The following is a 27,441-nucleotide window of genomic DNA, read 5'->3' on the forward strand; positions in this document are numbered from 1 at the left end:
GTTAATATTAATAGGACATTAACATCATGGAAAGTCAAGGTTCTTTTTTCAGGATTGTCAGCTACTTCTTAAGGTTTTAACAAGTTGAGAATTTTTACTAATTTGAGAATCTTATGCTTTCACTGAGACTAAAGTGTGTATTATAAACAGATATCTCTATATTATAATTTCTTCTTTAATATTTGACATTTTCAAAGACAGGGATCCCAGATGGGTCTTGAAAAGATGTCTTTATTAAAGTGTAGATTGTTTAGTAACATCTGAATGAAATGCCAAGCAATTTGATGGGTGAAAACAATGTAGTGAATCTGATAAAATGGTTACCAACTTTTTTCCCCTATCATTAGTTCTAGAAGAAAAAAACTGCTCAGATCCTGGTGGCCCACTCAATGGCTACAGAAGAGTAGTGGAAGACACTGGGCTCTTGAACGGACGCTATGCAAAAATTGGCACAGTCATTGCTTTCTTTTGTAACAACTCATATGTTCTTAGTGGCAATGAACAAAGGACCTGCCAAGACGATGGAGAATGGTCAGGGAAGCAACCAATCTGCATAAAAGGTAGTTTACTAACTTTTTTACCACAACTCACACAAGCTGATATGGTTTTACTGGATTGTGTTTAATATCATTTGCAGTCGACAAACAACCATATTTGCTAATAGTAAGCTGTCTGGCTGATACCTGATACCCAGTGTTGTAGTTGCCAGCTCTGCTGGCTGCTATACTCAGACAGAGAAGGTGCCAATGATTCCAGGAGATTCCATCTTTAAACAGAGAAAGGAATGTTCCCTAACTGTCCTCATTCTAGGACTGAATCTGCATAAGATCAAAATCAAAGAAGATCAGGAGGGAATTGAAATAGAATAAAATAATTGTCTCATGAGACCGTTAACAATAGTTGCTGTCATAGGGAATAACTGTCCTTTCACAATCCTTTTAAAACAATGGGACCAGAAATTACTTCAAAAGGCAGAGCCTGTACATTGCAGCCTTGAAGATATGATGTATTTTGATGTATTCATCAAAACACTGAATCACATCATTAAATCCTATACTCTTGACCTGGAGCTATTCTACTGAGTATGTATTGTGAAATCCTGAGTGAATGAATGAATGAATGAATGAATGAATGAATGAATGAATTTGGGCTGGGGAACTGCTAAATTCATTTTATGAAAGCAATTTCTTGACATATGGATTTTTTAAAAAACTGAAATGATGATAATATAAGGAAATATGTCTGTCCCCAGGGGAATTTGCTTTATTCTGTTGTTTTAGATGAAAATAATCTCTCCCTGAAACATATAATCATCTGTGGAAAGCATCTTTATTGATGCTTACTGTGATACTGACATAATGATAAACAGATATATCAGTCACAAAGAACTAGATATTGTTAAATTAGACAGAGAACAAGCACTCAGGCACACAGATAAAATCCATCCTGCAAGATTCCTTTTCTTCACTCAGGGCAGCAGGAAGGAGACCTTGGCAGAGTTATTTGAACTTGAATATTTTATCCTAATCTTAAAGTAAGTAAACTGAATATGCAAAACTAGAAATCTTAGCTCTCCTTTCTTATGCATATTCAGGTAACTCTGAAGTGTTCCTTTGAATCAGAGCCTCCAATTCCTTCCATAAGTGCACAAACAGATTCTTAGAAATCCATAACGTCCTGCAGAGCCTTTCTCTGTATGCTGAGTTACTGGGATTAGCTGTGTTGGGCTACACAGATGGAAACAAAGTATTTTTATATACAATTCCATTACTGGAAGAGGTTGCAGTGATGCAAGTGTGGCATTCAGACACACTGAATGATGGAAGAATCTTTTTCTGTGCCTGAAAGTGCCAGTGCAGAGTAGTTCAGTACCTTCCACTGTTGTAAAAGTGTAGATCTTGTGAACTGTGAAGAAGTATTTTTCCAAGGCTTTAGGTTTCAGGATCTATCTTTATTTTAATGCATATAACTTAACTGCCTCTTTTCTTAATCCAGTCCACTGTAGTTAGTGAGAGGAAAGGTTGGAAATGTGTATGAACCATAGCACTTGAGCTGTGAATGTGAAAAAAGTACTGTGCAACGTTATATTTTTTCTAGCCTGCAGAGAGCCAAAGATCTCTGACCTGGTGAGACAGAAAGTGCTTCCAATGCAGGTTCAGTCAAGGTGAGAATGTAATATCTCAACTATAGTTTAAAGAAAAAATGTGATTGCTTTTCCCCTCCTCTCCTTTTCACTCCATGTATTTAGTGTGCCTGAGCAGCGATTCCTAAAAATCCACTGATAATTGGGCAATGAGAGCTGCTGGGAGGGGAAGTCTGATTAAGCACTGGTTGCCAGTTGCTGGAGGCAGCCAGGAAGAAATGCACAGATAGAGACGGACAAACTACAGGATGATGCTGGAATTCTGCTTGCAAGCTTGTGACAGACTATGAGAACAGTTTAAGAACAGTTCCTTGGGGCTAATGATGTGTGTTAAAATATGAACATGTGCCATCTTAGTGCACAGGGAGAGCACAAGGAGAGAAGAGTGTGGCAATGCAATATGCTCCCAGTAAATTTCAACATCCAAAGCAATATTGCACAATTTATATAGGCTGGGCATGAGGGAGAGGAGGAAGTAGAGCAGGAGGGGAGGAAGGAATGAAAGATCAGACCCTTCCTGGGCTTACCCTTCTGATGATTTCTTGAAATAAACCCAGTCTGAATTAGTTATGTTGCAATGTTCAGGTTCATTTTCATCCAAGTAGTAATTTCTCATTTCAAGGTTATTTTTGAAGTACATGACTAATTTAATTTTAGATTCAGTGCAAGAACTGTCCTCATCTTTGGTCTTAAGAACAGTCATATCAGGACAGAATAAAGGTCCAGCTCAAGTCATATCCTGTCCCTGGCAAAAGCCAGCAGCAGATACCTAAAGATTTGAGGAACAGGGCGAGCATACACTTCCAATAACTCAGCCACTCTGCAGGTCTGTGATGTATGATTGTAGAGATGGCCCTGAGAAGCTGACATGAGCCTTTCGTAGCCATTAGGGGATTTTTCTTGCTTAAATTTCTCTATTAACTTTTGAATACAGGTCTTTTATGTTTCAGATATGAACACCAGCTGTATTGGGAGAACATACATGCCCTCCCATCCATAACATGCCATGAGATGATGGCATCTCATGTTTGTGGACTGTTTGTAATCTCTTGAAGTAGAATCTCCATTTAATAGGTCAATAGTGAGGTAAAGTCTAGACTGTGCAATATTGCAAGGCACCTGTGAGTTCGGAATGGTACCCTGGTAGACTAAATATGATCACAGCAGCTCTCATCCTTCTTCCAAAATGCAAGAGACTTGCCATTGCTCTTGTTCTTTGTAACTTTACTTTCCTGTTACATATCGCCTCACAGATTGGGTATGATGGAGGTGTCTGTGTCTCTCTGTGATAAAAAATGAAATCATCATGAGAAAAAAAAAAGTATTTTCTGGATGTAGGCAGTACCAGGAATCTCAAGGAGAAATTAATTTCCTGCTGAATTTTTCAGGCATAAAAAAGGGATTTTTTTTAAGATTTGAGCTTTTAAGCATGAAAGCAAGAGACACAGTCTATATGATAAAAATTTAAGTATAACTGTAGTCAAGCTTATGGTCCATATCTATGCTGGTGCATATGTTTATTTCTTAATTATGTGCCCTGTTTCAGCTAATCAGAACAATTTCTAAGTGGAAGCTTAGCGATTATGAAATTATGAAATCTCTGTGGTAAGGCAATTATCTCTGTTAATTGCTAAATCAAGCAACTTTAGCAACATCATTTAATCTGAATCAATTCCTAATACTGTCTATTAAAATATTCGCTGGAGAAAAGATGTGCCTAGCTCCCCTCTACAGAGAATTAATTATGACAATGCCAAATTCAGGTGTAATTTCTTTATTTAAATAATGGTTTCTCGGTCCTTTTGTGAATGGAAAAAAAACTTCCACATTCAGAGGCCACAGATTTCAATTCAGAAACTGTAAATTGAAAAAAGAGACACAAATAGGATATGTATAAACATATGTGTAATTATATAAATGTGCAGATATATGTAAATACAATAGCTGGGATGTAAATTGGAGTATTGCTAAACTATGCTGGAATTATATTTTTCCTTATTCTTTCATGAGCAAACTTCATACGATTTTAAATGATACTTAACACATAATAAAGTTATTGTAATGATTGCTTTTATAATACTATAATTGTTGTGTTCTTTGTGCCTTGAAACAGAGAAACACCTTTGCATCAACTTTACTCTTCTGCATTCAGCAAGCAAAAGCTTCAAATCTATCCAACCAAGAAACCAGCACTGCCATTTGGAGAACTGCCCCCAGGCTACCAGCACTTGCACACTCAGCTCCAGTACGAGTGTGTTTCTCCTTTCTACCGCCGCCTGGGCAGCAGCAGGAGGACTTGCCTGAAGACAGGAAAATGGAGTGGGAGAGCCCCTGTGTGCATTCCAAGTGAGTCTCCAAGGGGAAAAAAAAAAAAAAAAAAAAGTGCATATCTCTTGGGTGAATGAGGAAACAGGATGTGTATTCATCTCAGATATTTAGGGAGTCACAGCAGTGTAGGCTGCCTATACTTCCAGCTGGGAGAAAGGAGCAATAAAGCTTGAAGGGTATATGTGTCTTTTTATCCACCATTAGAACTTGTGCAGTTGATGGTAAAGTGATCAGGCTTTCAGCATTGTAATTTGCCATTATTTTTTCTACTCTTTTATTGAGCAAAAGGTATAGTAAGTCTTTCTCCTGATTTGAAATAGCTTTCCTACTACCAGTTCATGTTTTTCTGTGTTATTTACTAGAAATGGGATTTTTCTTTCATTTGCATACTTTGGCACACAGCTGACAAAACTATCAAAGTTTAAGCAATAGAAGGGAGAGTCTGCAATTTTAAAGAGCCTCTTCTTTTAATGAACCCTGCTAAGGAAGGGTTCATTTTGCAAACTGTAAGTCTAGATAAAATCTAATCTGGAGCTAGTGCACAAAGTAAGTTAGGGTAAGAACGTCACAAGATTTGGTAAACCCCACTAATGACATCAAGAAAACTGTGAAAAGTAGATCTTAACAACAAACAAATTTTTATTGTTCTTGTTTGTGGTTTTACTTTGAGATCATATCACGTATTTTGAAAAGTATCACATTCACTACGGACATGTACACACTACATACCAGGAAGAAAAAGTCTCCTAAGGGAGACTAAAAAATGCAACCATACAATGTAACTCTTTCAACTGAAGTAAAACTTTCATCATATAGGGGATTTTACCCCAAGTCCAAGTGTGTATAACATACTACCCCAAGTCCAAGTGTGTATAATATATTCCTAGAACAAGGCAGAGCTTTTTCTTTTCCCCAGGATGACTGTTGATTTAGATGCATTTGCTTCAACATTCTTGTAGCAAGGCAGGTCTATTATTACAGGCATGAATTGACCTGTTCAAAGATTTGTGCCAGGAGAGGTCTCAAAAATACACTGTGACTGCCTGGGGTGAATTTTAGTGCAGTGATGGCTTTATGATAAACAAGAATCAGAGGTGTTCTTTCCATTTCCTTCTGCAGTCACCTTATTATAGTGCAACTCAATAAGGTTGTTGTGAAAATTCACCTGCTCAAGTGCTAAATCCACATTCCTACTTTACCCAGGAATTCACATAATAATGACAAACTTGAATATTTTTTGAAAAAGCTATATCAAATACTCTTGTAATTCTGGAGGTTAGAGACAGAGGCTAATTAGACAACTGTCCTTCATATTCATCACTGCAGTTCAGTTTCTTTTGGCACATTCTAAGAAGGACTCAAGAGTAAAGCTCAGATTCTTTTGGGGAGAAGGCGTTACCTACTTTTTGCTTCATGTTTCCTCAGTCTGTGGCAAAGCAGAAAACATCACCCTCAAGAAGGCAGTGAGCTCCACGAGGTGGCCGTGGCAGGCAGCCATCTATCGCACGGCCAGCGGGGTAAAGGAGAACAGCCTTCGGAAAGGGGCCTGGATCCTGATCTGCAGTGGGGCCCTGGTCAACGAGCGCACCGTGGTGGTGGCCGCCCACTGCGTCACTGACCTGGGCAAGACCATCGTGCTCAAGACAGCTGAGCTCAAGGTGGTTCTGGGCAAGTTCTACAGAGACGATGACAGGGATGAAAAGACCATCCAGAACCTGAGGGTGAGTGAGCCCAACAGGAGTGAAAAATGATGAACCCAGGTAGATGCTGATCACATCTGTCTTGTATGGGGAAAAAAAGGTCACCCTTTGGGCAGTACACTCTCTCACGTGTTGGTCTTTGAAATGCATATGTAGAGACTCAAGTGCCATGGAGCACAAGCCCTATGAGGAACGACTCAGGGAGCTGCAACTGTTTGGTCTGGAGAAGACTCAGAGGTGACCTTATCACTTTCTACAGCTTCCTGAAAAGTGGCTGTAGTCAAGTGGGGGTTGGTCTCTTTCTTCAGGCAGCAACGGACAGAACAAGAGGACATAGTCTTAAGCTGCGCCAAGGGAAATATAGGCTGGATATCAGGAAAAAGTTTTTTACAGAAAGGGTAATAAAGTATTGGAATGGTCTACCTGGGGAGGTGGTGGATTCACCATCTCTGGATGTCCTTAAGTAAAGACTAGATATGGCACTTGGTGCAATGGTTTAGTTGAGGTTAGGGTTGGGTTAGACTTGATGATCCTGGAGGTCTCTTCCAACCTAATGATTCTGGTTCTGATTCTCCCATGGCACAAGAAGGGCATGTTCTGTAGTTCATTGAATTCCTCGAAGCCATCCAACTCATGCATTCACCTCTAATGAAGAAAATACCTCAGGTTCTGTGGGCCATAATGTCTTGAGTGATACTGCCAGTAAAAAAGTAGAAGAGATGCCAGCTGCTGTCAAAATTGATTAGCATAATTTATGAGGGAAACACTTGTGCTCTAAATCCTGGTTTGATGCCATGAGCACATTTCACTTCTCAGCCCCGAGGCCGAACAGCTCTAAACTGAAAAGAAGTTTATGCCTGACTCTAGCTCCAAAAATAGCACCTTGGGCTCACCAGAGTGATTTGCTTTTTTCAAGCAGAACTAGAAAGGCTGAAGTCAAAATGTGAAATACAGCAATTTTGGGTATGTGTGTCTCTTTTTCGGGGGAAGTGGGGGGGGGGGGGGGGGGGGGCGTGTCTGAGTTAATTAATGGATTTTATCCAAACTATCATAATTAACTGAATTCTTTTCCTCCTGACCCCTTTTTAGTTTCTTTCTCTAATCCCATATTTTTCATTCATTTCCTGTAAGAAAATATAATCCTTTTTTTTACAGTATTTCCTTATAGGAATCCTATCTGTTCTTGTAGCATTTCATTAAGGAAACAAGCAGTAAACGTTTGGCCCCAATATTATGTAATGTATTGCTAGTAGTCTTTTTTGGTGGGAGGTCAGGTGCATTTCAATCAGAAAGTAACATTTTAGTGCAAAGCCCCACCCCATCCAAATTCCACAGGCTGAAGATGTCATGGCAGGTAAAACCTTTTCAGTACACAGTAGAAAAACTTGAACTGCATATTAACTCCCCATTTTGCTAAAAAATGTCCTTGACTGCTTTTGAGTAAGAAGTGTTTCATGCAATAAAAAACTTTACTGAAATCCAAGCAGGAAAAAAAAAAAAAGGCGAGAAAAAAAAAAGAAAAAAAAAGGTCAGAAGATGCTCGGTCTGTGCATGTTTCTCATTTGAGTGAAAGAACACCTTAGGTGAGGGTAGAGAAGTATTGCAAGATGAACTAAATTGTATTTTAGTAGCATGGAAAGAGTGTTGCTGACCTGCCATTGCTGTTAACCCTGCAATTCTTCCTACTCTGTTTCCTCTCCAGATTTCTGCCATCATAGTGCATCCCAATTATGACCCTATATTACTTGATTCTGATATAGCTGTCATAAAACTCTTGGACAAAGCCAGGATCAGCAGTCGTGTTCAACCCATTTGCTTGTCATCTGCTCATGATTTGACTTCATCCACAGAGGATTTAAAGATAATGGTTACTGGCTGGAAGGTACTGGCTGACATTAAAGATCCCGGATACAAGAATGACACAATCCGCATGGGAGTGGTTCAGATGGTGGATTCACTGTTGTGTGAGCAACAGTATGAGGATAATGGGATACAAGTCAGCATCACTGACAGTATGTTTTGTGCCAAACAAGACCACACAACCTTTTCCAATATCTGCCCTGCTGAGACTGGTGGGATTGCTGCCATAACTTTGCCAGGAAAAGCATCTCCTGAGCTGAGGTGGCACCTCATGGGATTAGTGAGCTGGGGTTATGATAAAACTTGCAGCTTAGAACTCTACAGTGGCTACACCAAAGCTCTTCCCTTCAAAGACTGGATTGAGAAGAACATGAAATAAAAATCTGAGTCTGGAAATGGCATTTTATAATATAATATCTCTCTCAGTCTCTGCTACTTTAGGCTTCTCATCCCAGTGATGAGACACATCTGGGATAAGGTTAAGGCAGACAGCCTGGTAATTCGTCCTAGGATCAGATATGTCATCAGGCTACTTTCACTTAACCCATGACAGAGGGTCTTAGTGCATGAGAAGTTTTTCCATATTTTGTCTGTCTCCCCTGGTGGGAGGACAATGCTCTGCTCCTGAGTCTAATATGCAGGAACAGGAAGTAAATTCTGTCTGAAATTAATCTGTAGTGTGCAGTTCCCTGGAGAAATTGATGATGAGTCTCTCCCAAAGATCTGTGTGACTGAGTGGATTAAGAGTCTGGAAACAGTAGCCTGAATTCATTACGACAGATGAGCTTGTTGTGGTATGTGCTGTCTGTATTGCCATAGTACAATGTAATCTTCTTCCCTCCCAAGTACTTTACACATTTAAATAAACCATGTTTTGTTTTTTTAACCTATATACTCATGTCTGACATTATTTAGGTCCATTGTTGCTTTATCTGTGTCACATTCTAGGAACTCTCTACTGCCCTTGTCTCTTTGTGTGTCACTCTCAATTGGGACTCTTCAGGACCACTAAAAGGCAGAATCAGCAGAAAATTCAAAGATTATATAAATAACAAGATCTTTCTTCTTAATACAGCCAGTGCTGCTATTGTACATGAATCACTACAATGAAATGTACAGAGGAGTTCCCTTTCACCTTGTATTCTAAATAGATGAAAACACGAAATGTATTTTAAGTACTTTTTTTCCAAGTGGGTTATTTCAGAGAACTATGAAAACCTCAGGAAAACTTTCAGTTCCCATTAGTTCCCATACATTTGCGGTAAAACTACTCCTCTGTAGCTCTTCAGGATAAAGAATAATGTCCAGGTCTTACACTTAGCAGGCACTTTTCTTGAACTGAGGCTGAACTGTTTGATATCAGAAGGTAAGATTCTCCCAGTGGGCATGTTGTCCAGGGAGACATCTAGGTGTCTTCACGGTCCTTAGTCACTGCTGTTTCACTAAATCATTCTCTATTCTCTATTCAGTCATGGCTAAAGACTAGGAATTAATCCTATAAAAGTTGGGGACAAGAGACAGTAATGATTGTCTTCCATCAATAATGATTTCTTGGTAAGTCATACATGACACTCTGGAGTTTTTAGGACCTTCAAATTATTACAGTGCCCAAACCAGCTTCCAGTAGTAGCTGGATGTGAAGTCTGGCAATCTGATGAAAAGATTTTGTGCTCTTACCAAGAAGGACTCAGATCCTGAAGTTGTCTTCAGTATTACATGGCTGTGGCAATTTGAAGTTAGCAAGTCTGATTTCAGCTCTGATTCTCTGATGCTGTAAAATCTCATTAAGAGTTTCTTAGCGTTCAGTAGTTTTTACCCACTTTTGAATCTGGAAACTGCCGCTAAAAGGACAATTAGTATTGGACATCATTCCATGTAATTTCTTTTTTATTTTCTTGGCAGAAATACTTACTGTGTTATGCTTTTGCAGTTTTCTTGTTTTCACTGGCAATAGGACCACATGATGTTGCTTAAATCAAAAAGTTTAAAGGCTACAATCAAAGTTTATTGCTTCTCTTTATCTTGTTTGTCTGTCTTCTCCTGCCAGGAGATTATGCTTGGCCGACAAACTGCATGGCAACAACAGCAACAAAAATCCTGAATTAAATGTGAAAAACATGATGTGTTCCATTCCTCTGCCGGGAGGAACACATGCCAATGAATGTGTGGTACTCCCCTGCTGACAGAATGGGTTAGAGCAAATTAGGTGTCAGTTTTGGAGAAGCACAAACTTGCAGAAAGTCAACATGTGTTTCCTCCTAACACTATTGACAAGGAAGTGAAATGAGAAAGCTCTTTCATGATTACATAAAATGATAGTTTCTACATTCTAAATAATTATTGTATTATTTAATGGTAAACAGAAGTTATAAAGACCTGTGAGCTGGTTATCTTCTCAGTTATGACACCACAACTGCATTGCTTTCCATAGCATTATTGCTTTCTGCTGCTACATCTGAGAGACGAGGTCCCAAATGCTTTTTCCCCCCTTTAAGATTTGTCCAGTCCAAACAGATCTGCAAAAGTCTGTTTTAAGTCCAGCCTTAGACCTCACTCTTCTCCTTTTACTAAAGATCAACCATATTTTAGTATTTATTGATCCTCTAACTGCTCCTCAGTGTTGAATCCCATCCCCATTTGTCTTCAAATCAGCTGAAAGTTTCTGGGCTTGGACAGCAACAATATAGCTGTTCACTAGCTGTATATCACACAAAAGTACATTCTTGAAGAGAAACTTGTAGGAATTCATGGAATTAAAATCTCAGGAGGTTGCTATAGCTGTGCATGCACGGCACTATTCAACTCCTTCTGTATACAGCCATGATGTTCTTCAAAGAAGGCAGAAGCAAGAAAAAAGCCAGACACCTCTCAACCCCAGGATTCAGATTTAGCACTGTCCTTTACAGGAGGAGGATGAGGTTGCAATATTTGCTTCTATTTCTGGACCTCAATCATGTTTAAATCCTAGATTCAAATCTGGCTATCTCTAAATGCCCACATAATGTTTTATTTCTCTGGCTGTATTCACATGTACAAGTGAGCAGTCATATCAACATATCCAAGCACCTGTACCACATTGAGTATTCCCAGGAATTACAAGCCAGCTTGTCCATCCTTTCTGCCAGGCTTATGGAGTTTCCTATTTAGAGACTGAGCAGAACCATGTGGGGGTTAGCATCTAATGCCAATAAGGTGGAAAAAATAGGGATAAGTGTTTGAAAAAAAGTAACATGTGACCTGAAATTATTAATCTCTTTGATAGCTTGGCTCTATTTTTAAGATGCAGAACTATTTCAAACATCTCTTTCTAAACAGGTGAGGATCTGTGCCATCTGTTGGAGAAAGGGTGTGAAATAGCACAACATGGATAGCAGCTCGTTTTCCCTCCAAGGAAAAAGAGCGAGCTGTGCATTCTGGAAAGGCCATAAGGATATTGCCATGGAAAGAAAAGAGCAAAACACTCTCTGCATTCTTATTCACTCCAACGAGTGTATGTTTTTCCTTTGTATGTTTTTGGGGCTGCATTAAATTACATCCAAAAGCCAGGGTGCTTAGCTGAAAAATAGCAGTGAAAGGAAATGGACATACTGAAGTACAAGCTCTTTTCAGGATTGAAACAGGCACCCTCAGTTACTCTCACAGAATTGCCCTTGTAAAGTATTTCCATTGAAAGCCTACGTCCATGGTAAGATTACAAGAAAAAAAATGTGTATTTGATTAGGACTGGGGATTGCGTGATAGGCTGCATCCTGCCATTTTTTAAGGGCAAGTGACTGGAATTGGCTTGGCTGCAGGAAAAGCATCCTGGGGGAGTGGGAGTGGTGCGAGGGTCAGGCAGGCTTTGCTCAGCTGTGCAATCCCTGCGGCCTCCCAGCTCCGTATCGTGTCAGGGCCTTCCGCATGGCTTTCCCTGCCACCTCCTCGGGGCAAAGAGAACGGGCTGTGGCAGAAATGTTTGTTCCCTGTGAAACGGGACACCAGGTTGGATGGAGAGGCAGCACTGAGGCTGGCGGGCAGAGCCCCAGCTGAGGGGACGGAGCGAAGGTGTGCGGCAGTGTCTGGGCGTGACACGGGCCTTCTGTGTCCCAGCCCCTGTGCGGGTACAGGACAGGACAGAAACACCCTGCCCTGCGCTGAGAAACGCCCTCAGCGACCCCCGGGCCCGGGTCCGCCGGGGGCGGGGCGGCGCAGGTAGGGGCGGGGGCGGGCCCGGGCGAGGCGTGGGGAGAGGCCGCAGCCACAAGCGGGACGGCGGCGGCTCCCGGGCCCGCGGCGGGGCTGTGAGGGGCCGGGCCGGGCCGGGCCTGCGGGGCCGCCGGCGGCAGGTGGGGCCCGGGGCCGCGCCGCGCGCACCTGCCGGCAGGGGGCAGCACCGCCCCGCGCCGCGCCCTGCGCTCCCTGCGGGCGGCGGTCCCGTTACCGCGGCCCCTCGGCCCCTCGGCCAGCGAGCCCGGCCGGCCCGGGGGACGGGACCGCACCGTGCCACAGGGGCCGGGCCTCCCGAGAGGCTGCTGCCGCCTCGGCGCGGCGGGGCAGGTGCCCCTGGGCCGGGCTGCGGGATCCGCTGCTGCCCGAGCGCCGGCCCGCTCCCCGGGACACGTGCGGACAGCCGAGCGGGGCTCTGTGTGTGTGTGTGTGTGTCGCGGCTCCCCGCCGCTCCCCGCAGCCCCGAGCCTGCCCCGGGGGCGGTGGCGGCCGCGGAGAACGGGGCAGGTCGCGGTCTGCGGGCCCGGCCCTCCCCCTGCCAGGGGCTCGCCGCCCCCCCGCCGCTGCCAAGGAGCTGTTGGGGGGGATTTATAGGAGTAACAACGGCTCGTGATGTCAGCCCGTGCCTAAAATAGAGAGGGATTGACTGCAAATCCACGGCTCGAGGGCTAAACCTTCCAATCCAGCCTCAGCCAGCGCCGCGCCGATGTGAAGTCGCCCCCCAGCTCCAGCGCAGAGCCCGGCCGCGCACACACGCACAGCTCCCGCGGCCAGGGCAGGGCGCCGGGACCGAGCCCAGGTGCCAGCGCCTCCTCGCCCCGCCGGCCGCTGCCGGTCCCCGGGGCACCGAGAGCCTGCGCTGGGACGGCGGGGTGAGGGAGAGCCCAGCTGCCGGATCCTCGCCCTGCGAGCCCCCAGGATTACAAGGAATTGCCTGCTCCTTCCCCAGACGTGAGCGAGGGTTATACCAAAGAGACAACCTCCTTCGCGCCCTGCAGTCCAAATTAATCTCTCGGACCCTTGAGAAGACAGGGGGTTTTTCGGAGCCATGGCATCGACAGAAGGGTGAGGGGGACCGTCTCTTGGGTGGGAGGAACGGGAGGATGGGGGAGATGCCCGGCATTGTTCTTTTGGTAACAGTTTCCTGTCATCTGCTTCATTGTTAATCCTTGCCCCTCGCCATTCCCTAACAGAATAATTAGGGAGCAGGAGCAAACGAGAAGCAGACGGTCCACATATAGAAGAGAGCGAGGGAAAAAATTTCAAATATGAGCCGCTGGAAAGGTCTTGGTTTTCCTTCCCATCACATCTTTATTTAACCCCTGGAGGGCAGATCAAGCTTAAACCACCTGCCTGAAAGAAGAGTACGATTGAATGGTTCACTCAATAGGGAAGGGGAACCTTCTTCCTAAATATAATAGTAGTGTTAATAATAATAACAATAATAATTAATATTATAATTTTAAAAATAATCGAAAACCTGTCCCCCACAGCCATCCCTTCAAAAGGCAATAAACAAATCCAACTTCTTGAGGAGTTGTGCAATTTTGCAGTTGTGTGCCAAATGCGTTAAAGTTCTAGCAAGAGAAATGCTGGGAAGGGCAAAGGGTTCTACAAGAGGCTTTAAAGAAAAGCAAACACAGTTCCTCTCTGATAAGTGTCCCTTGGAAGGAAACCGTTGTCCCTACCCATGCCAGGATTGCAGGAGTCACCCACTTCATCACTCTCCAGTGGGGCAGGGGGCTTGTTCAGTTTACAGACTTGCTGGTAGTAGGAAAGAAAAGAAAAGATTTCACTGATCTCTGCTTGCCCTCTTATAACACTGCCTAGTATTAGACTGCGTTTAGTGTGAGCCTCCCCTTTATCCCTGGATGTTGTCATGTTGTATCAGCATGATCTGCTCAGGATAGGACTCTCTAAGGACAGAGTGCAAAAGGAAGCTCTGTTTATATTGCCTTTGTGTCTCTCAGGCTAAAAGACTTGCTGAGCTGATTTAAATAACCCGACACATGTCTGGGAGGGTGTGCACACAAGTGTCCCATTACCTGGCCAGAAGAAGAAACTGGCTGTCTGTGCAGCAGTCCCCAAGCAGTTGGCTTGGGAGGAATGAAAGATTTGAAAGTTCTGGTTTGTGTTGCTTTGGTAAAAGGACAATCTTCCAGTCTAACAGAGGACAAATATGTAAGGCTCTTGGGCTTATCACAGGACTGTGGCAGAAATAATTAATTTACCATTTGCTTATTGCCTTACCTTTGCAGGGAATTTCTTTACTGAATTTGTACATTTTTGTTTTGGTGGCAGCCCAGCAGTTTAATCTGCCCTATGTAGCTTTTCCTCTATCCAACTAGATACTGTCAACAAATGATCAGAGCCATGAGGAAGAAGCTCAGAGATGGAAGGACAGCGTAGGGTTGCAGCTCTTTCCCTTCTGTATCCTTGGACTACCCCAACTATCACTCTCCTCTGAGTGGTGCGGTCATCTGGTGTTTGTGTTCCCACATGAAGTAGCTGTAGAGGTCTGTGCTTGTTTTGGACCAGAGGTGGAAGGTGGGATCAATTGTACAGGAGTTTAGTAAGAGGTGGCTGTGTTAGAGAGATCTGTCAACTTTGGATGAAAGGAGGTTTTAAATGTGTGGAGAAAGAGAGGTGCTTTTAAAAGAATTTGAATAGGCGGGCTACAAAAGATCAGAGTGCCAAAACCAGAAAGGCTTCAGTAGATGCATGCTTTTGTTTTTCTTACAGAACAGAGCAAAATTGTCAGGGTGAGAAAAGAACCTAAAAGTTTAGGCCTTGTTTTCAAACTCTGTAGGAAATTTACCTAGACTTAGACAAACTGAAATTGTTGTTTGGTATGATTCAGTTAGCAGTCTGTGACAGCTGAAGGAGGTGTGGAAAAAGAAGTTGAGTGGGAAGCATTTCAATTGTCAATCTGTGTTTACCAGTAAGAACCTTTTCCTAAACTGAATTTTCATCTTTCTCTCCCCTCAAGTGAAAAGATGAGGGTTGAAATTAGCTTTCACTCTGGCGTAAAGGTCAGCAAACTGAGGCACCAAAAGGATCATCAGGGAAAGTGAATATTGACTGGACCTTGTTCAAGGATTGCTTTCCCCTGGTGATGGCACAATGTGAGGATGGTGGCAGAAACACTGCTCTGCTTTCAGCAATGGGCACTATATCAGGCACACACAGGTACAATGGAGAAGGACCTGCTGGAGGTGGGAAAAAAGGGATGCACTCCATATTTACATCTAGTCTTTCTTGGGATGTTCAGCTAGATATGTTACTTGAGATCAGAAGTATATAAAGGTTTTATTTTGTCATGTTAAAACTGGTCCAACTATAGTAATTTTTGTAGTGACTTACTACTCTTCTAACAGGGAAGCTTATGTAAAATCTTCAAAGTGAGAATGTCAGGTGTGTGACAGGATGTTTAAAGAACAACAAAAGGCCCTGATATATATACAGAGGAAGGTAAATCTGTGCTCCATTGTTAAGAGTTAGTTGTCACTGGCAGATGGGATTTGGTAGGAAAGATTTCCTTGCCTGTGCCTTTCCAGTTATTCTTTTCTTTTTCTTTCAATATTTTATTTGGTTAAGCTTATCCATGTATGGAAATTTGCTGCACAAATCTTTCTGTTCCAAGAGGATGGTTAACAATGGGAAACTTCAACTGGAAGAAAATGAGAAAGGAAACGTTCAACAACCTGGCAAAATCAGACTCATGTGCCCTCTGGGTCTACCTTACTGTAGTTCCAGCTAGTGGGGTTTTGGTTTATGCTGTCTCTATATTGAAGGTTTAGTCTTTCTTTCATGAAATTCCCTGATACAGATCTCATTACTAAGTTGGATTTTTGGTGTTTAGCTGGTCTCGAAAATGGAAAATAGCCTGTTCAAGGAGGAAGGGCTAGCGCCAAGTATGGATACAGTTCAAGGTTTCTTGTTTTTATGATCTGTTTAAACGTCCTCTGCTGGCCATGACTGCAGGCAGGATGCTGCTGGGAGACCCGGCCTTCTGATCTGTGCTGGCATCACCTTTCATGAGTGCTTAGCGTGGTTCAAAGATCCCACGATGTGCGTCCATACCTACAGACTGTGGTGTCTGGTGTAGGGCTCAGTACGTGGTGGGTTGATCTGTGGAGATTTACCAAAGCAGACCATTTCAGCATTTCTTTTGCTTTTACAGGGTCTTGATAGGACCTAAAGGTTACATGAAATTGACTCTGATCGGTTGATGCCCATGCTTGCCTTCAGACCTCTGAGCAAAGTCCTTGCTTCACATGGTTTTATTATGGCTCTTATCTCTCTCTTTAGTCTTACTAAAGGGAAAGAATAGAGTACCTTGCTACTGTTTTTCTGGTTTTGTATTTTTCAAAAAAAACCCCTTCCAAAGGGCTGATTTAGATACTCTAAAAATCTAGAGATGTGTTTGTATTTTGTATGCCTCTAAAGAGCGGGAGTTTCAGGTGTGAAGTTTGGATTAGAGTCTGCTCCTTCAGGAATATAGCCACTAGGAGACACTATCACTGCATCTATGGAAGCAACTTAAACGGAGTCAGAGCAGGTGTGTGAGCCAGGAGCTCAGCCCTGTGTGCAGGTCAGCCCTGTGCCTTTGTGTGGGCAGCCTTCTTCTCCCAGTGCATGGGCATGGTTAGGGAGTCAGCGTGTGCCAGTGGCCATTCCCAGTGGGCACCTTGGGTGCGATCACCGTATTTTGCAGAGGTTAATATACTGATGTGGGCTCTTCCACTTCCATTGGTCTCAGTTCTGAAGGTTTATGGAAAGCACAGAGATGTTGCCTGTTCAGATTTGTGGTGCACAGTTAACGGGCACATCTGTGTATTGTGTGTGTATGCACCCTGCTACAAAATAAATCAGTGAAGTGGAAGAGTATGAAACATCACTATGTTTGAATAGGCAGAAGTCTGGGTAATTGCTTACCATCATGGTTTGATTAGTGAAATAATGCTTCTCAGTTCTATGTACACAATATAAATGATGTTCATGTAATATGAAATGGCACAAATGCAGTGCTCCCATTCTGTTCACAGTAGCAAATAAACTGCATGGCAGGTACAGAGATCCTTGCCTCAGCATTTGACTCTGTCAATATCTTACTTAGAAGGAAACAAACAAAAACCCTCATCTGAGGTCAATTCCTCCTCTCCAAACTTGGTTGTTTCTACATTTTTCTATAGATATTCCTATCTTCATTGGCAATTGCACTGTCTGAAACTGCAATAGCAACATCAGGAGTACTGTTTGTGTGCGCTACCAGATCACCAAACAATAAAAGTTTGGTCCACACCAGAGAGCATATGATTTGATTTCTCCAAATGGAGCAATGGAGCTGTGGAACCCAAATAGGTTTTATACTAGCTGTAGAGAGATGGTTATTAGTCAACATAAGTAAACACAGGAGGCACAAATAATAAATACCTTACTGGCATAAAGCTCTGTGAATACACGTTAACCTGTCAACATTTTTTTGAACAAATTTAAACATTAGGAATTCATTTACTACGCAGGATTATTTTTTTAGTCATGCAGCTGTGATGGTTTTGGATCTTGGAGCAGGAGTCATAAGCAGTTTGCTGGATTGTCAAGACAAAGCCTGAAAGTGAGATTGCCAGCATGTATTATGCAGCTAGCCTGGAGACAACATGAAACACCTAGGTGAGTCAGGAAAACTAATGTGGCATTTCATCGTAGGGTTCAGGCACCTACATAGGAGAGTGGGTTTTCAGGATCTGCCACAATATATACAAGCACACCCACACATTTCTTGTCATCTGAGTTCTTATTCTGTGATTTACCCACAAAATTTCTCTACATGGAAACTTACGGAATTATTCTGGCACAAATGTTTAGATACTTCAGAGGATGAAATCTTCCAAGTGCTCTCACTTGTTTTTGTGCAGGATTTGATGAGCATCAGCATAGGATGGAGATGTTTTACTCTACGCTCGCTCTTAGACATTTTGTGGGACAGATGGAGTGAATGTAGCTTGGTAATTAGTCATATCAGTTGTGTCTCTGACCTCATTTCACTGTTGTCAATTGCAAATCTCTCATCAATTTCAGTAAAAAAGACAGTTATGCTTTACAGAAGATAACTCATGATCCTTAAACAACACAATAGTTCTCATAGCCCCAACCTTCAGTCTGGCCTTAAGATACCCTTTCAAAAAGAATTTGTCACCTAGACAGTAACTCCATTTTTATGCATATATCATTTTATAGACACACATGGATTAATATGTTTCCTATAAAGTCTACAGGTGCTTATTTATTTTGAACTTTTTGGAAATAGCAGGTTATATTATTGGATTAGATATATGAAGCCTGAAGGGAGATTGTGCTTCCTTAAAACATTACTAAAGTTTTCAAAAGCCTTATCTTACCGTAGGTTTCTGTGAGATAAATCTATATGTACAGCCTTCTCCATGGACATACATGTAGATGTTTGTATACAATGCACTGAGAAGTCAGCATACAAAGCAGTACTGTATTGCTGTGCTAGAAGATTCTTGCATTTAATTGTCTCTCCTTCATTTTCGTGTTTCCCCTTGACATACAGTCTGCCCCAGTGAAGACTGCTAAAAACTGTTCATTTGTAAACAGTGTTTAAAGGGTCACAGTTTTTCAGTTTAAAAAGACTAACATTAAAACTCTGTCCTCTTTCAGAGGCATTGTGGTTGGCATCTGGGTTCCTTCGTGGTGTAGGTGACAGTGGGAGTGCTGGGACTCTGTGTGGACATGGTTCCCACACTAACAAGAGCCTGCAGTGTTGGGCTGTCTCTGTGAAGAGCTGTCTCCATACCCAAGCAGTGTGTTGAGTGTGAGGGGTGTGGGGTGAAGGCTCAGGGCTAACCAGCAGTCCTTCTTCTTCAATACCTTCTCGTGTAGTACTTTTCCATTTTCTGTGCCATTTAATTCCCTTCTCCAGCGGAATGTGTTACAATGCCTGCTATTTAGAGCAATTAATTGTAGGATTTCTTGAACACACTGGCTGGATCTGTCAAATCCATCATCTCTGTAATAGTCCATCCACTAATGAAACTCCTCTTTCGCCAACTCAGTACAATGTTTCACCCAATTTTAGCCTCCAGCTCGTTACTTTAAAATGCTATTACCAGAGGCATACAAGCAATAAAAAATAAGTGTGCTTTTATATACTTAATCCTACTTCTGTATTAATTTAAAGGCTCTCAGTGTGCTTAAAGTTTTAAGACAATTAACTACAATACGTTTCAGTCCTTAGGAAAGAAAACAGACTAAGTTCAAAGCTTGTCATGTTTTCTAACTTTTATATGCAACGTCTTTGATTGTATGTAAGCAATTCCAAACTGAGGATTCTTACAAGGAAGAACTAAAAAAGGACCAAGGCATAAAAGAATTAAGGAATACTCCTGCTAATTACAGGCTTCTTTAGGAGAACAGTGTGGAGTTTAAGAAAATGTAGTATATCATATTTGCTGCTATGTCTGAGAAATCAAATTCATTGAAGCATTTTAAAGAAAAGAAGATAGCATGAGATTCTAAAAATGAAAATGATTTAATTTTTACTTTTCAAAAATAAATTCTTAGTTTCAGCTTCAGTTAAGAACATTAAAATGGTGGGGCCTCCAATATAAAGGAAAAGGTTTCACTGTTTTGAGTAGACTAAGACAATATTTGTCTGTGTTTTTCAAGGTGCCAACAATCTCTTAGAGAGTTTTAGAGAGCAGTAAAGTCCCCCTTCATCCTCCTTTTCTGCAGGCTGCATAAAAAGGCGTATCTGATTCTGTTTTCAGCTGGTTCAGTGATGTTGCTTCCAAAATTTCCAGGAAGTTTTGAGCCGCCTTTTTTTTTTTTTTTTTTTTTTTTTTTCTGTCAATGTCACACCCTGCAAGTATATTTTGCAATGTTGATTTTCACAACAGCAGTTTTGCAGCCTTGGTTTTTAGTACTGGTATCCATATTGAGGCATAGAGGCCGCCTGCCTGAATGTTCAGTGAGCAGGATGCTGCTCCACTCCCAAAGTCAAGGTCCTTGAGCCCCATCCATGAATTGAACTTTTTCTTATTCTCTGATAGCTCACTATCAACTACATCCCTAATAAGAGAATAATGGACAGCCCCTCTGAAGTAGGTATTTTGGGGCAAGCTTAAATTTAATCTATTATCTCTATGGCATATTGAGAATAGCCAGAGATATATCCAAATGTAAAATCTATGTGAGTGAGAAAATGGTCAGTTTGGTACTAGAACACTTACAAAGGGTTAAAAGTAAAATCTACATTCAAACTGATACTTTTCAAAAGTGTAAATGAATTCATTTATCCCAAAGAAAACAGGTAAATGGGTCTAAGGGGAGTTGCATCACCTGCTAGTTCACATCTCTGTATGATTCAAGTTAGTCTCACTTAGCCCTGCTGCCAAATTTGTGCTTCACATCTGGGAATGACTGCACTTCTGATTGACATGTGGCCTCCTCAAGCCATACCATGTGGTCTCCAGATGGTGGACTTCATCTCCCTTGAGGCAGAAACCCCTGGTGTTTGCCTTTCCAACTGTTCATTGTACTTTATGTACTGTCATTTATCCAGCAGCTGAATGAAGTTTGGATCTTGGAGATTTGATTTCTTGCAGGGACAATGACAGAGATCACCGCTAAACAAGTCACATGCACTGCTAAGCTTCTGACACTGCACATCATTCACAAAGGCTGTCTGGCAGGTGCAGGGAACAAACCTGCTCATTCCTGCTCCTTTAGACAGCTGTGTCTGATGCAGCACCCTCTTAGAGGGGTTGACAAACACTTCTGGTACATGTTTCCAATATGGAGGAGCAACGTGACCAGGGACCAGTTTAGATCTTGAAAGTGGTGTAACTGTATTAGTCTGGTGTTCTGTCCAGGCTAATGACAGCCTCTTAGTCCAGCTAATTATCTTGAGTGCAGGAGAGCTCTAGTATGGATCTGCCAGGCTAGCACACAGGCAGACACAGGTACCCTTTGTATCCCAGGGTCAGCCCATACAGAGCCTCGAAGCGTGTTTCTCAAGGCAGGGAAAAAAAAAGATCAGCATTATTTATGAGTACAAAAATTAAGGCCAGCATTTGTGGGTTTTACAACCCACCAACTGCCTGGGGCCATGGAATCCTTAATTGAATAAGTGACAACACATATGTAATGTGTAGCTAGGGATATGAGAGTGGACTAGAGGCTCTTCAGAGGTCCCTTCCAACTTTCACTGTTCTGAGATTCTGTGCATGATAAATACATGGTATACAGCTATCTCTGTGTAGTATCTTCATATCCTAGTCCTTGGCTATGGCTATGGTGCCATGTACTGCTGGCACACCATCCTGTAATACACTCAGCCATGTACTGATTTTTCCTGAGATTGGATTCAGGCTATGTATGCATAAATAATAATCCAACCCAACAGAGATAGCCAGACGTGCTAAGTCCACACTGTGCTTGTTACTATGTGGAGGGCCTTAGGTGTGCTGGTAGAGTACATTCCTGGTATAGCTTAATCCAAATGTAATTCAGCTCCTTAACATGAACCAGAGCACAGCAGGTGGGCAACTTCAGGAAGTTCACTGCAGAAGCTCACTTTGGACTAAATTACTAATTTAAGTTTACCCTCAGCTGGTCACTGATAGGCCTCAGGTAAGTGTTCCCTGGTGGGCAAGGTGTTCCTGGCAGGCTCTCATCATCTCCTGGCTGCTGATGTGCCTGCTAGCAGCATCGCTTCTGCAGCCACAAGCTGAGGTGCTGCCATGGCCTTTGAGTCATTGCCTGTGTAAGTCACTAATGGACATAGTTGTCCTACTGGCCATGAGCAGCACAGGCTGCTGAAGGGCAAAGCATGGCTGGAGGTAAACCGTGGTCTCCAATCACACAGAGTGTGGAGGCTTCTGTTGCAAATTCATGCCGAGTGTGCGGAGGGTTTTGGGCCACATATAATGGCAGAGGCAGCATCTCCAGTATATATGGTTAAATACACTTCCTTTGAGGCAGAAAACTCTCTCATTAATTAGGCATCTGGTCCTTATCTGTATAAGACCTACTTTTGCTGTGGTAACTGAGAAAAGATTTGTCCCAAAAAGCGCACGTGTGTATAAACACGTCATCCACATAACACACATGCATATGGGAATTAATTAACACCTGGTTGCTATTTATATTACAGAATGTAGGTCAGGTAGTGGAAAACAGATCAGAATCTCTCACCTGACATTTCAGAAGACCTTAGAACAGGCATTTTGCAGTGTCCCATGCTGGAAACTGTCAGGAAATACTATTTCTATTGACATAAAAAGTGCTTAGAGGAACCTTCACAGCTGAGTAGGGCAAAAACATACAAAACTCCTCTCACTGTAATACCAAAGTACTTTAGTAGGAAGCCTTCTGCTGCTTCCAGTATTAGCTGTTGCTTTTCTTCTTGCTTTTGTTCCTGCCCCATATGCGGGCATCTGTTCCCTGGTGATCTGCTGAAAGGGGTTCCCAATAACCCTTTCCAAGGGCAACCTGGGGAGGATCTTCTGAAAGATACTGTAATGGGCTCAACATTTAGGGCAGAAAGGCCTCACAGCAGTCACCTTCTCTTAAGTGCATTGCTGGAGTGCCTTGAGGAGGACATTCCTGTCACCTTTTCTGGTGACGAGTTTGTGTCACACGGTGGCACCCTTGCAAACCAAATAAAGCTTGAACTCCCACTGCAGCCTCTCTCAGGGAGGTCTAGGAGGGAGGGCTTCACTCTCACTCGGTAACTGAGACTGCAGTGTCTTTTGAATGTTGATCCTCTAATTGTGTGGCTTGAAATCAGTGAGTAGGTGGAAAGACTTACTGGGCAGCAGGAAACACACAGGGTCAGTGTGGTTGTGTAAGACTAATTTTTTTTGGCAGCCGGGCAGTAGACTAAAGATCATAGTGCAAAGGGGAAATCCCAATATGTTGATTGGTATTTATGGTGATTATTTTTGCCAGGACACTTCTTTTTTTCCTCAATAATATTTAATAATGATAGTGTTACTATCAGTTGCAGTTAAGGATTTTGTGAAACATAAAACAAGAATATATGTAGCTAAATTCACACTGAAGGAATCCCATTCTGGCCACCTGGATTCTGAACAGCTTCCTGGTTTAGATGGAGGTATTGTGTTACCAAGTGCTCTTAAATACTTACATTGTTTTGCCTGTCCACAAAGGAGGTACATTGTTGAGTTCAGGTATTTCAGTTTTGCAGTTGTGCGTGTTTTGGAATCCTCTGCATCTTAGGAGACCAATCCACTCGAGCCTTTTGTCATTGTGCTGGCAGTGTCCAAAAGCCTAGACTGGGGCTCAGAGCCTAGCCATGTGTTAAGTGTTACATACATTTGCAGTAGAAAGACAGTTGTCTGCTCTGGACAATTGCACTCTCTTACAGAGCTCCAGCAAGCTGCTGCAGCAAAGGTGTGGCAGTGTTTATCACCAGAACTCTTTGTGTGATGCATTTTTGTATCTAAAAAAAGACACTCTCAGTTGTTATAGCCCTTTGATGTAGTGCTGTGGTGATGGCAGGAGTAAGATGGAGTCCAAAACCAACTCAATTTGTAGGAGTTATTTATTCACTAACCTACAGATAAATGTTTCTAATTCAAAATATCAGTTGTTAGTTAAACTGTATGTATTGTCCAAGACAGGAGAAAAGAATGCATTATAATTGAGAGAGTACTAAAGATGTAGTCTTAGAAAAGCTCGAATACCTGTGTCTTTGTTTCTGTCAATTTTTAACTTGCTTCCAAAATACCCTGTGAAGCCAGCATATGTAGTCCCTAACAATAAAACCACAAAAATCAGTAATACTTAATTTGTCAAGTTTTCCTGTGTGTCTGCATCACTCAGTCTGGATTTGCCCTTTGTTTTGATAAGTACAAATGATTTTCTGCTGTATGTCATGCTGTTCAACCTGCATATAAAACTTGTTCACTGCTTAGACTTCCTTGACAAATTGATGGAACAACAGTGTAAGGATTGATACAATGAACTTGAAAAGTGTTAAGTGACAGTTTAATTCCACTGGGTGGTAACAGTTCATAATATTTTCTATTCAGGCTCTGCACTGAAGGTACAAAATCACTGTGATGCCTGAATCAGTGTAAGAGCTGACATATCCCTCCTCCTCGTGCAAATTCAGGAGGATTTAAGCAGTCAGCACATGTCTGAGATTGCTAGGCTGCTTCTGACAGCCATAGCCTGCTGAGTGCTGGAGATGAGAAGAAAAGGCTAGAGCTCTTACATCAAAACCACTGGCTTTATTTCCATAAAGGGAGCACTAAACACCATCCCTTGGAAGCTGGTCAGTGCTGATGAAAGGACCCTGACAGAATGGGGCATGGGTTGGACAGACACATCAAATGTCAAACTGAAGCTGCAGAAACAGCACTTGGTGCCTGGAGGTCAGATGTGGCTGCAAGGTTGAGAACTAAAAAGAGGGGCACACATTAATTACCATCTTTTGCCTGTGTGTTAATGCCTGGTAATTGCCCTGGGTTACTCACTGACCATACACCATCCTGGAAGTGTTTTCATAATTTTGGACACCATCACAATAACTGCCATAGACTGTTTCTTCATTATTTCCAAGGAGGAGGGAAAGGAAAGCAAAGGAGGATTTTAAATTCTAGCCACTTACCCTCTATTTATACTCTCTCTGCCATCAAGAAAGATGATAGTTTGGTCAACCTCCCTTCTCATCCATGATATATCAAGAGTGGCTACACAGAGGTGTTATTTCTCCAGTCTGTTTATTAGTTGTGCTGTGATAACAGTAGGCTCCAGATGTGCTTCTGTGGCTAAAATGACAGGTACAGGAAGAATAATATCTCCTAATTTATCTTCCTATGGTAACAAAGAAATCAGAGACAGCTTTGGAGAAGTAATGTACTCTCATTTTTATAGATGGAGAGTTAAGGTGGGAAGTTTGCTCCCTGTCACACCAGAATCTGCAGCTATGGGTAGGAAAATTGTCGCCGTCGCCAGTCAGGCAATGCAAAACTCTCTGTTTCCCATATTTTTCATTCCAGGTGATGCTGGTAGTGCCTTTGCTCTGCTTGACTAGAGCAGATGGAGACCAGATAAGGGGTCAACTTCTTTGTGTGGACCTGCAGTGGTTTCCCTCCTCTTACAAAAATACCATGTTGTCTTCACATTTGTTGAATTGTTTGGGAAAGCTTAGATTCTCCTTTTGCTTTCTTTCAGTTTTTGGGTTTTTTTTTAGTTTGGAGGTTTTTGTTTGTTTGGTTTTTGTTTGTTTGTTTGTTTTCCAAGCTGAAGCTTAAATTATCTGTAAACCTGAAAATCATGACTGATTTTTAGAGGCAAACTGCCTTTCTCAGAACTGCTCTTTATAATCACTGTTGTGAACTGATGGGTTTATTAACAGTGGCTGATTTCTAAATCTAGGCATTTAAACATCAAGAGCACGTACCTGAAAGATAGACAGGACATTTCCCAGTGATAGGAAATGCACTAGTGCCAAATGTACATCAAAAGCGGGAATGGAAAGTTTGGCAGGTGATTGGGTTATTGCATTTTGCTAGTCTTCCATCACTATTTGTTTTGTGGACTATTACAAAAGAGTACTCAGGAACAGGAAAGTCAAAACCTGTCTGAAGCTTTAACAGTTTCCTGGAATAATGTCTCATGTTTCAACATACAGTTTCTTCCTAATAACTTGCGCTTATGACATGCATTTAGATTCTGTCTAGTAGGACCGAGTAGCAGGAGACAGAAAAGTTATTATATCTGTTGAGTAAGCAAGATCATACCCTAGAAAAATCTTTTTTACATGACAAAGAGTAGAAAAACAGAATAGTGTGTTTTCTTGAAATTGGCTATAAACAATTATTGTGAATGGTCTTATTTAAAGAAGATTCCCTCATATCTACTGAGACACGGAAGAAGTTTTACAGACAGACACATACCAAAAGAAACACATTCTAACATGCTGTTACTGTTATGTCCCAAGTCTGTCACTAAATTATCAGATGTCTCTAGGACATAACTAACAAATATGGCAGAGTTGTAAATTGTCTCATTTGATATATTGCAAAACTTACATTAAAGTGAATAGGACCTAGCTATCATTGATTTGTGTGTCTGGGTATTACTGACCTCAAAACAACTTTTTTAAAGTTTTATTGTGAAATTCTCTTCATCATGGTTCAAGGGTAAAAGAAGTATTTGGGCACTGTGGAAGTTGACTTTCACAGTCTCATCCCAGTATAAATTAGAATATTCTAGCAGGTGTTTTAATTTTCAAAACTTTGAGATTGTTTTTAATGGCTAATGAGTGTACTAGACATCCTTATCTTGTATTTTCTCCTCAACATTTCTTTTGTCCAGAGTTTGGAGAAAGTGGTAGAGGAGTGGCTGAGCTGTATCTTTAGCTTTTTGTTCTCAGATGAGTATCCTTCTGTCCAAGAATTACACTGTTTGAAATACCCAGATTATGTATGTGGAACAGAAAATACTCCAAAATTTAGCCTTAAATCAAGTACTCTTATAAAATCACTCATTCACATATGAGGTGGAAGTTTTGTACAGTGTGTTTAGTGCCTGTATGGACAGACCTTCTTCTGAAGACCCTCCCTGCACTGCACTCCTTGGTGGTTCTTTGCAGACTCATAAACAGACTGTCCCATGTGAGTGTGTGTTCTCAGTGACTGTGAGTGCAAATATCCACTCTCACATCATTGTTCATATGCAGTGTCCCACAAGTTTGCCCAGACATTTTAGCACCCCTCAGACCTGAAAATTTCTTGGTCTCAATTTTTGGAACTGATTAACTAGTGACCCCTGACAAAAACTACAATAGGATTTAACAGCTGGTTGGCTGGCTGGCTACCTGCTCTCTTCTGTTCACACTATAAGCCTCTATGTAATTTTTTTTTTCAGACTGTTGGCAATAGTTGGTCACCTGAACTAGAATCAGACTTGATAGTTGCTAGAACTAATTCATTATACAAGTGTCAGGTTTTAATTGAAAAGGAAGTGAGGAACAAAGCACATTTTTACAGTGCTAAACAAGTATTTCTTTTAATAGCTGCTAGGTAGGTATTCTGTCTGTTGGTTACTTTTTAGATCTTTACTCTTTGCAAGAGTAAATAAAAATTAATTACAAAGGAATGTGAGGAAGGTGATGCACATTTAATTGATTGCAGCTCTCTTGCC

The 27,441-nt window shown here is 41.9% G+C and overlaps 2 protein-coding genes across 3 annotated transcripts in view; both read left to right on the forward strand.

The window, feature by feature from the left end:
* Positions 1–8,893, forward strand: part of PAMR1 (peptidase domain containing associated with muscle regeneration 1) — a 56,356-nt gene extending 47,463 nt beyond the window's left edge. For both annotated transcript variants that reach the window (XM_083864454.1, XM_083864455.1), the window contains exons 8-12: positions 348–560; positions 2,098–2,164; positions 4,257–4,489; positions 5,897–6,192; positions 7,874–8,893. In XM_083864454.1, coding sequence (XP_083720580.1) covers positions 348–560; positions 2,098–2,164; positions 4,257–4,489; positions 5,897–6,192; positions 7,874–8,410 — 1,346 coding nt within the window. In that variant the 3' untranslated portion in view covers positions 8,411–8,893. The remainder of the gene's footprint in view (positions 1–347; positions 561–2,097; positions 2,165–4,256; positions 4,490–5,896; positions 6,193–7,873) is intronic.
* A 4,385-nt stretch (positions 8,894–13,278) lies between these two features.
* The window catches only part of SLC1A2 (solute carrier family 1 member 2), a 79,767-nt gene continuing 65,604 nt past the window's right edge, over positions 13,279–27,441 (forward strand). The window contains exon 1 of the mRNA XM_083862575.1: positions 13,279–13,302. Coding sequence (XP_083718701.1) covers positions 13,286–13,302 — 17 coding nt within the window. The 5' untranslated portion in view covers positions 13,279–13,285. The remainder of the gene's footprint in view (positions 13,303–27,441) is intronic.

Source organism: Zosterops lateralis (genome assembly GCF_965231275.1).
Source record: "Zosterops lateralis genome assembly, chromosome: 6".
Taxonomy (NCBI): domain Eukaryota; kingdom Metazoa; phylum Chordata; class Aves; order Passeriformes; family Zosteropidae; genus Zosterops; species Zosterops lateralis.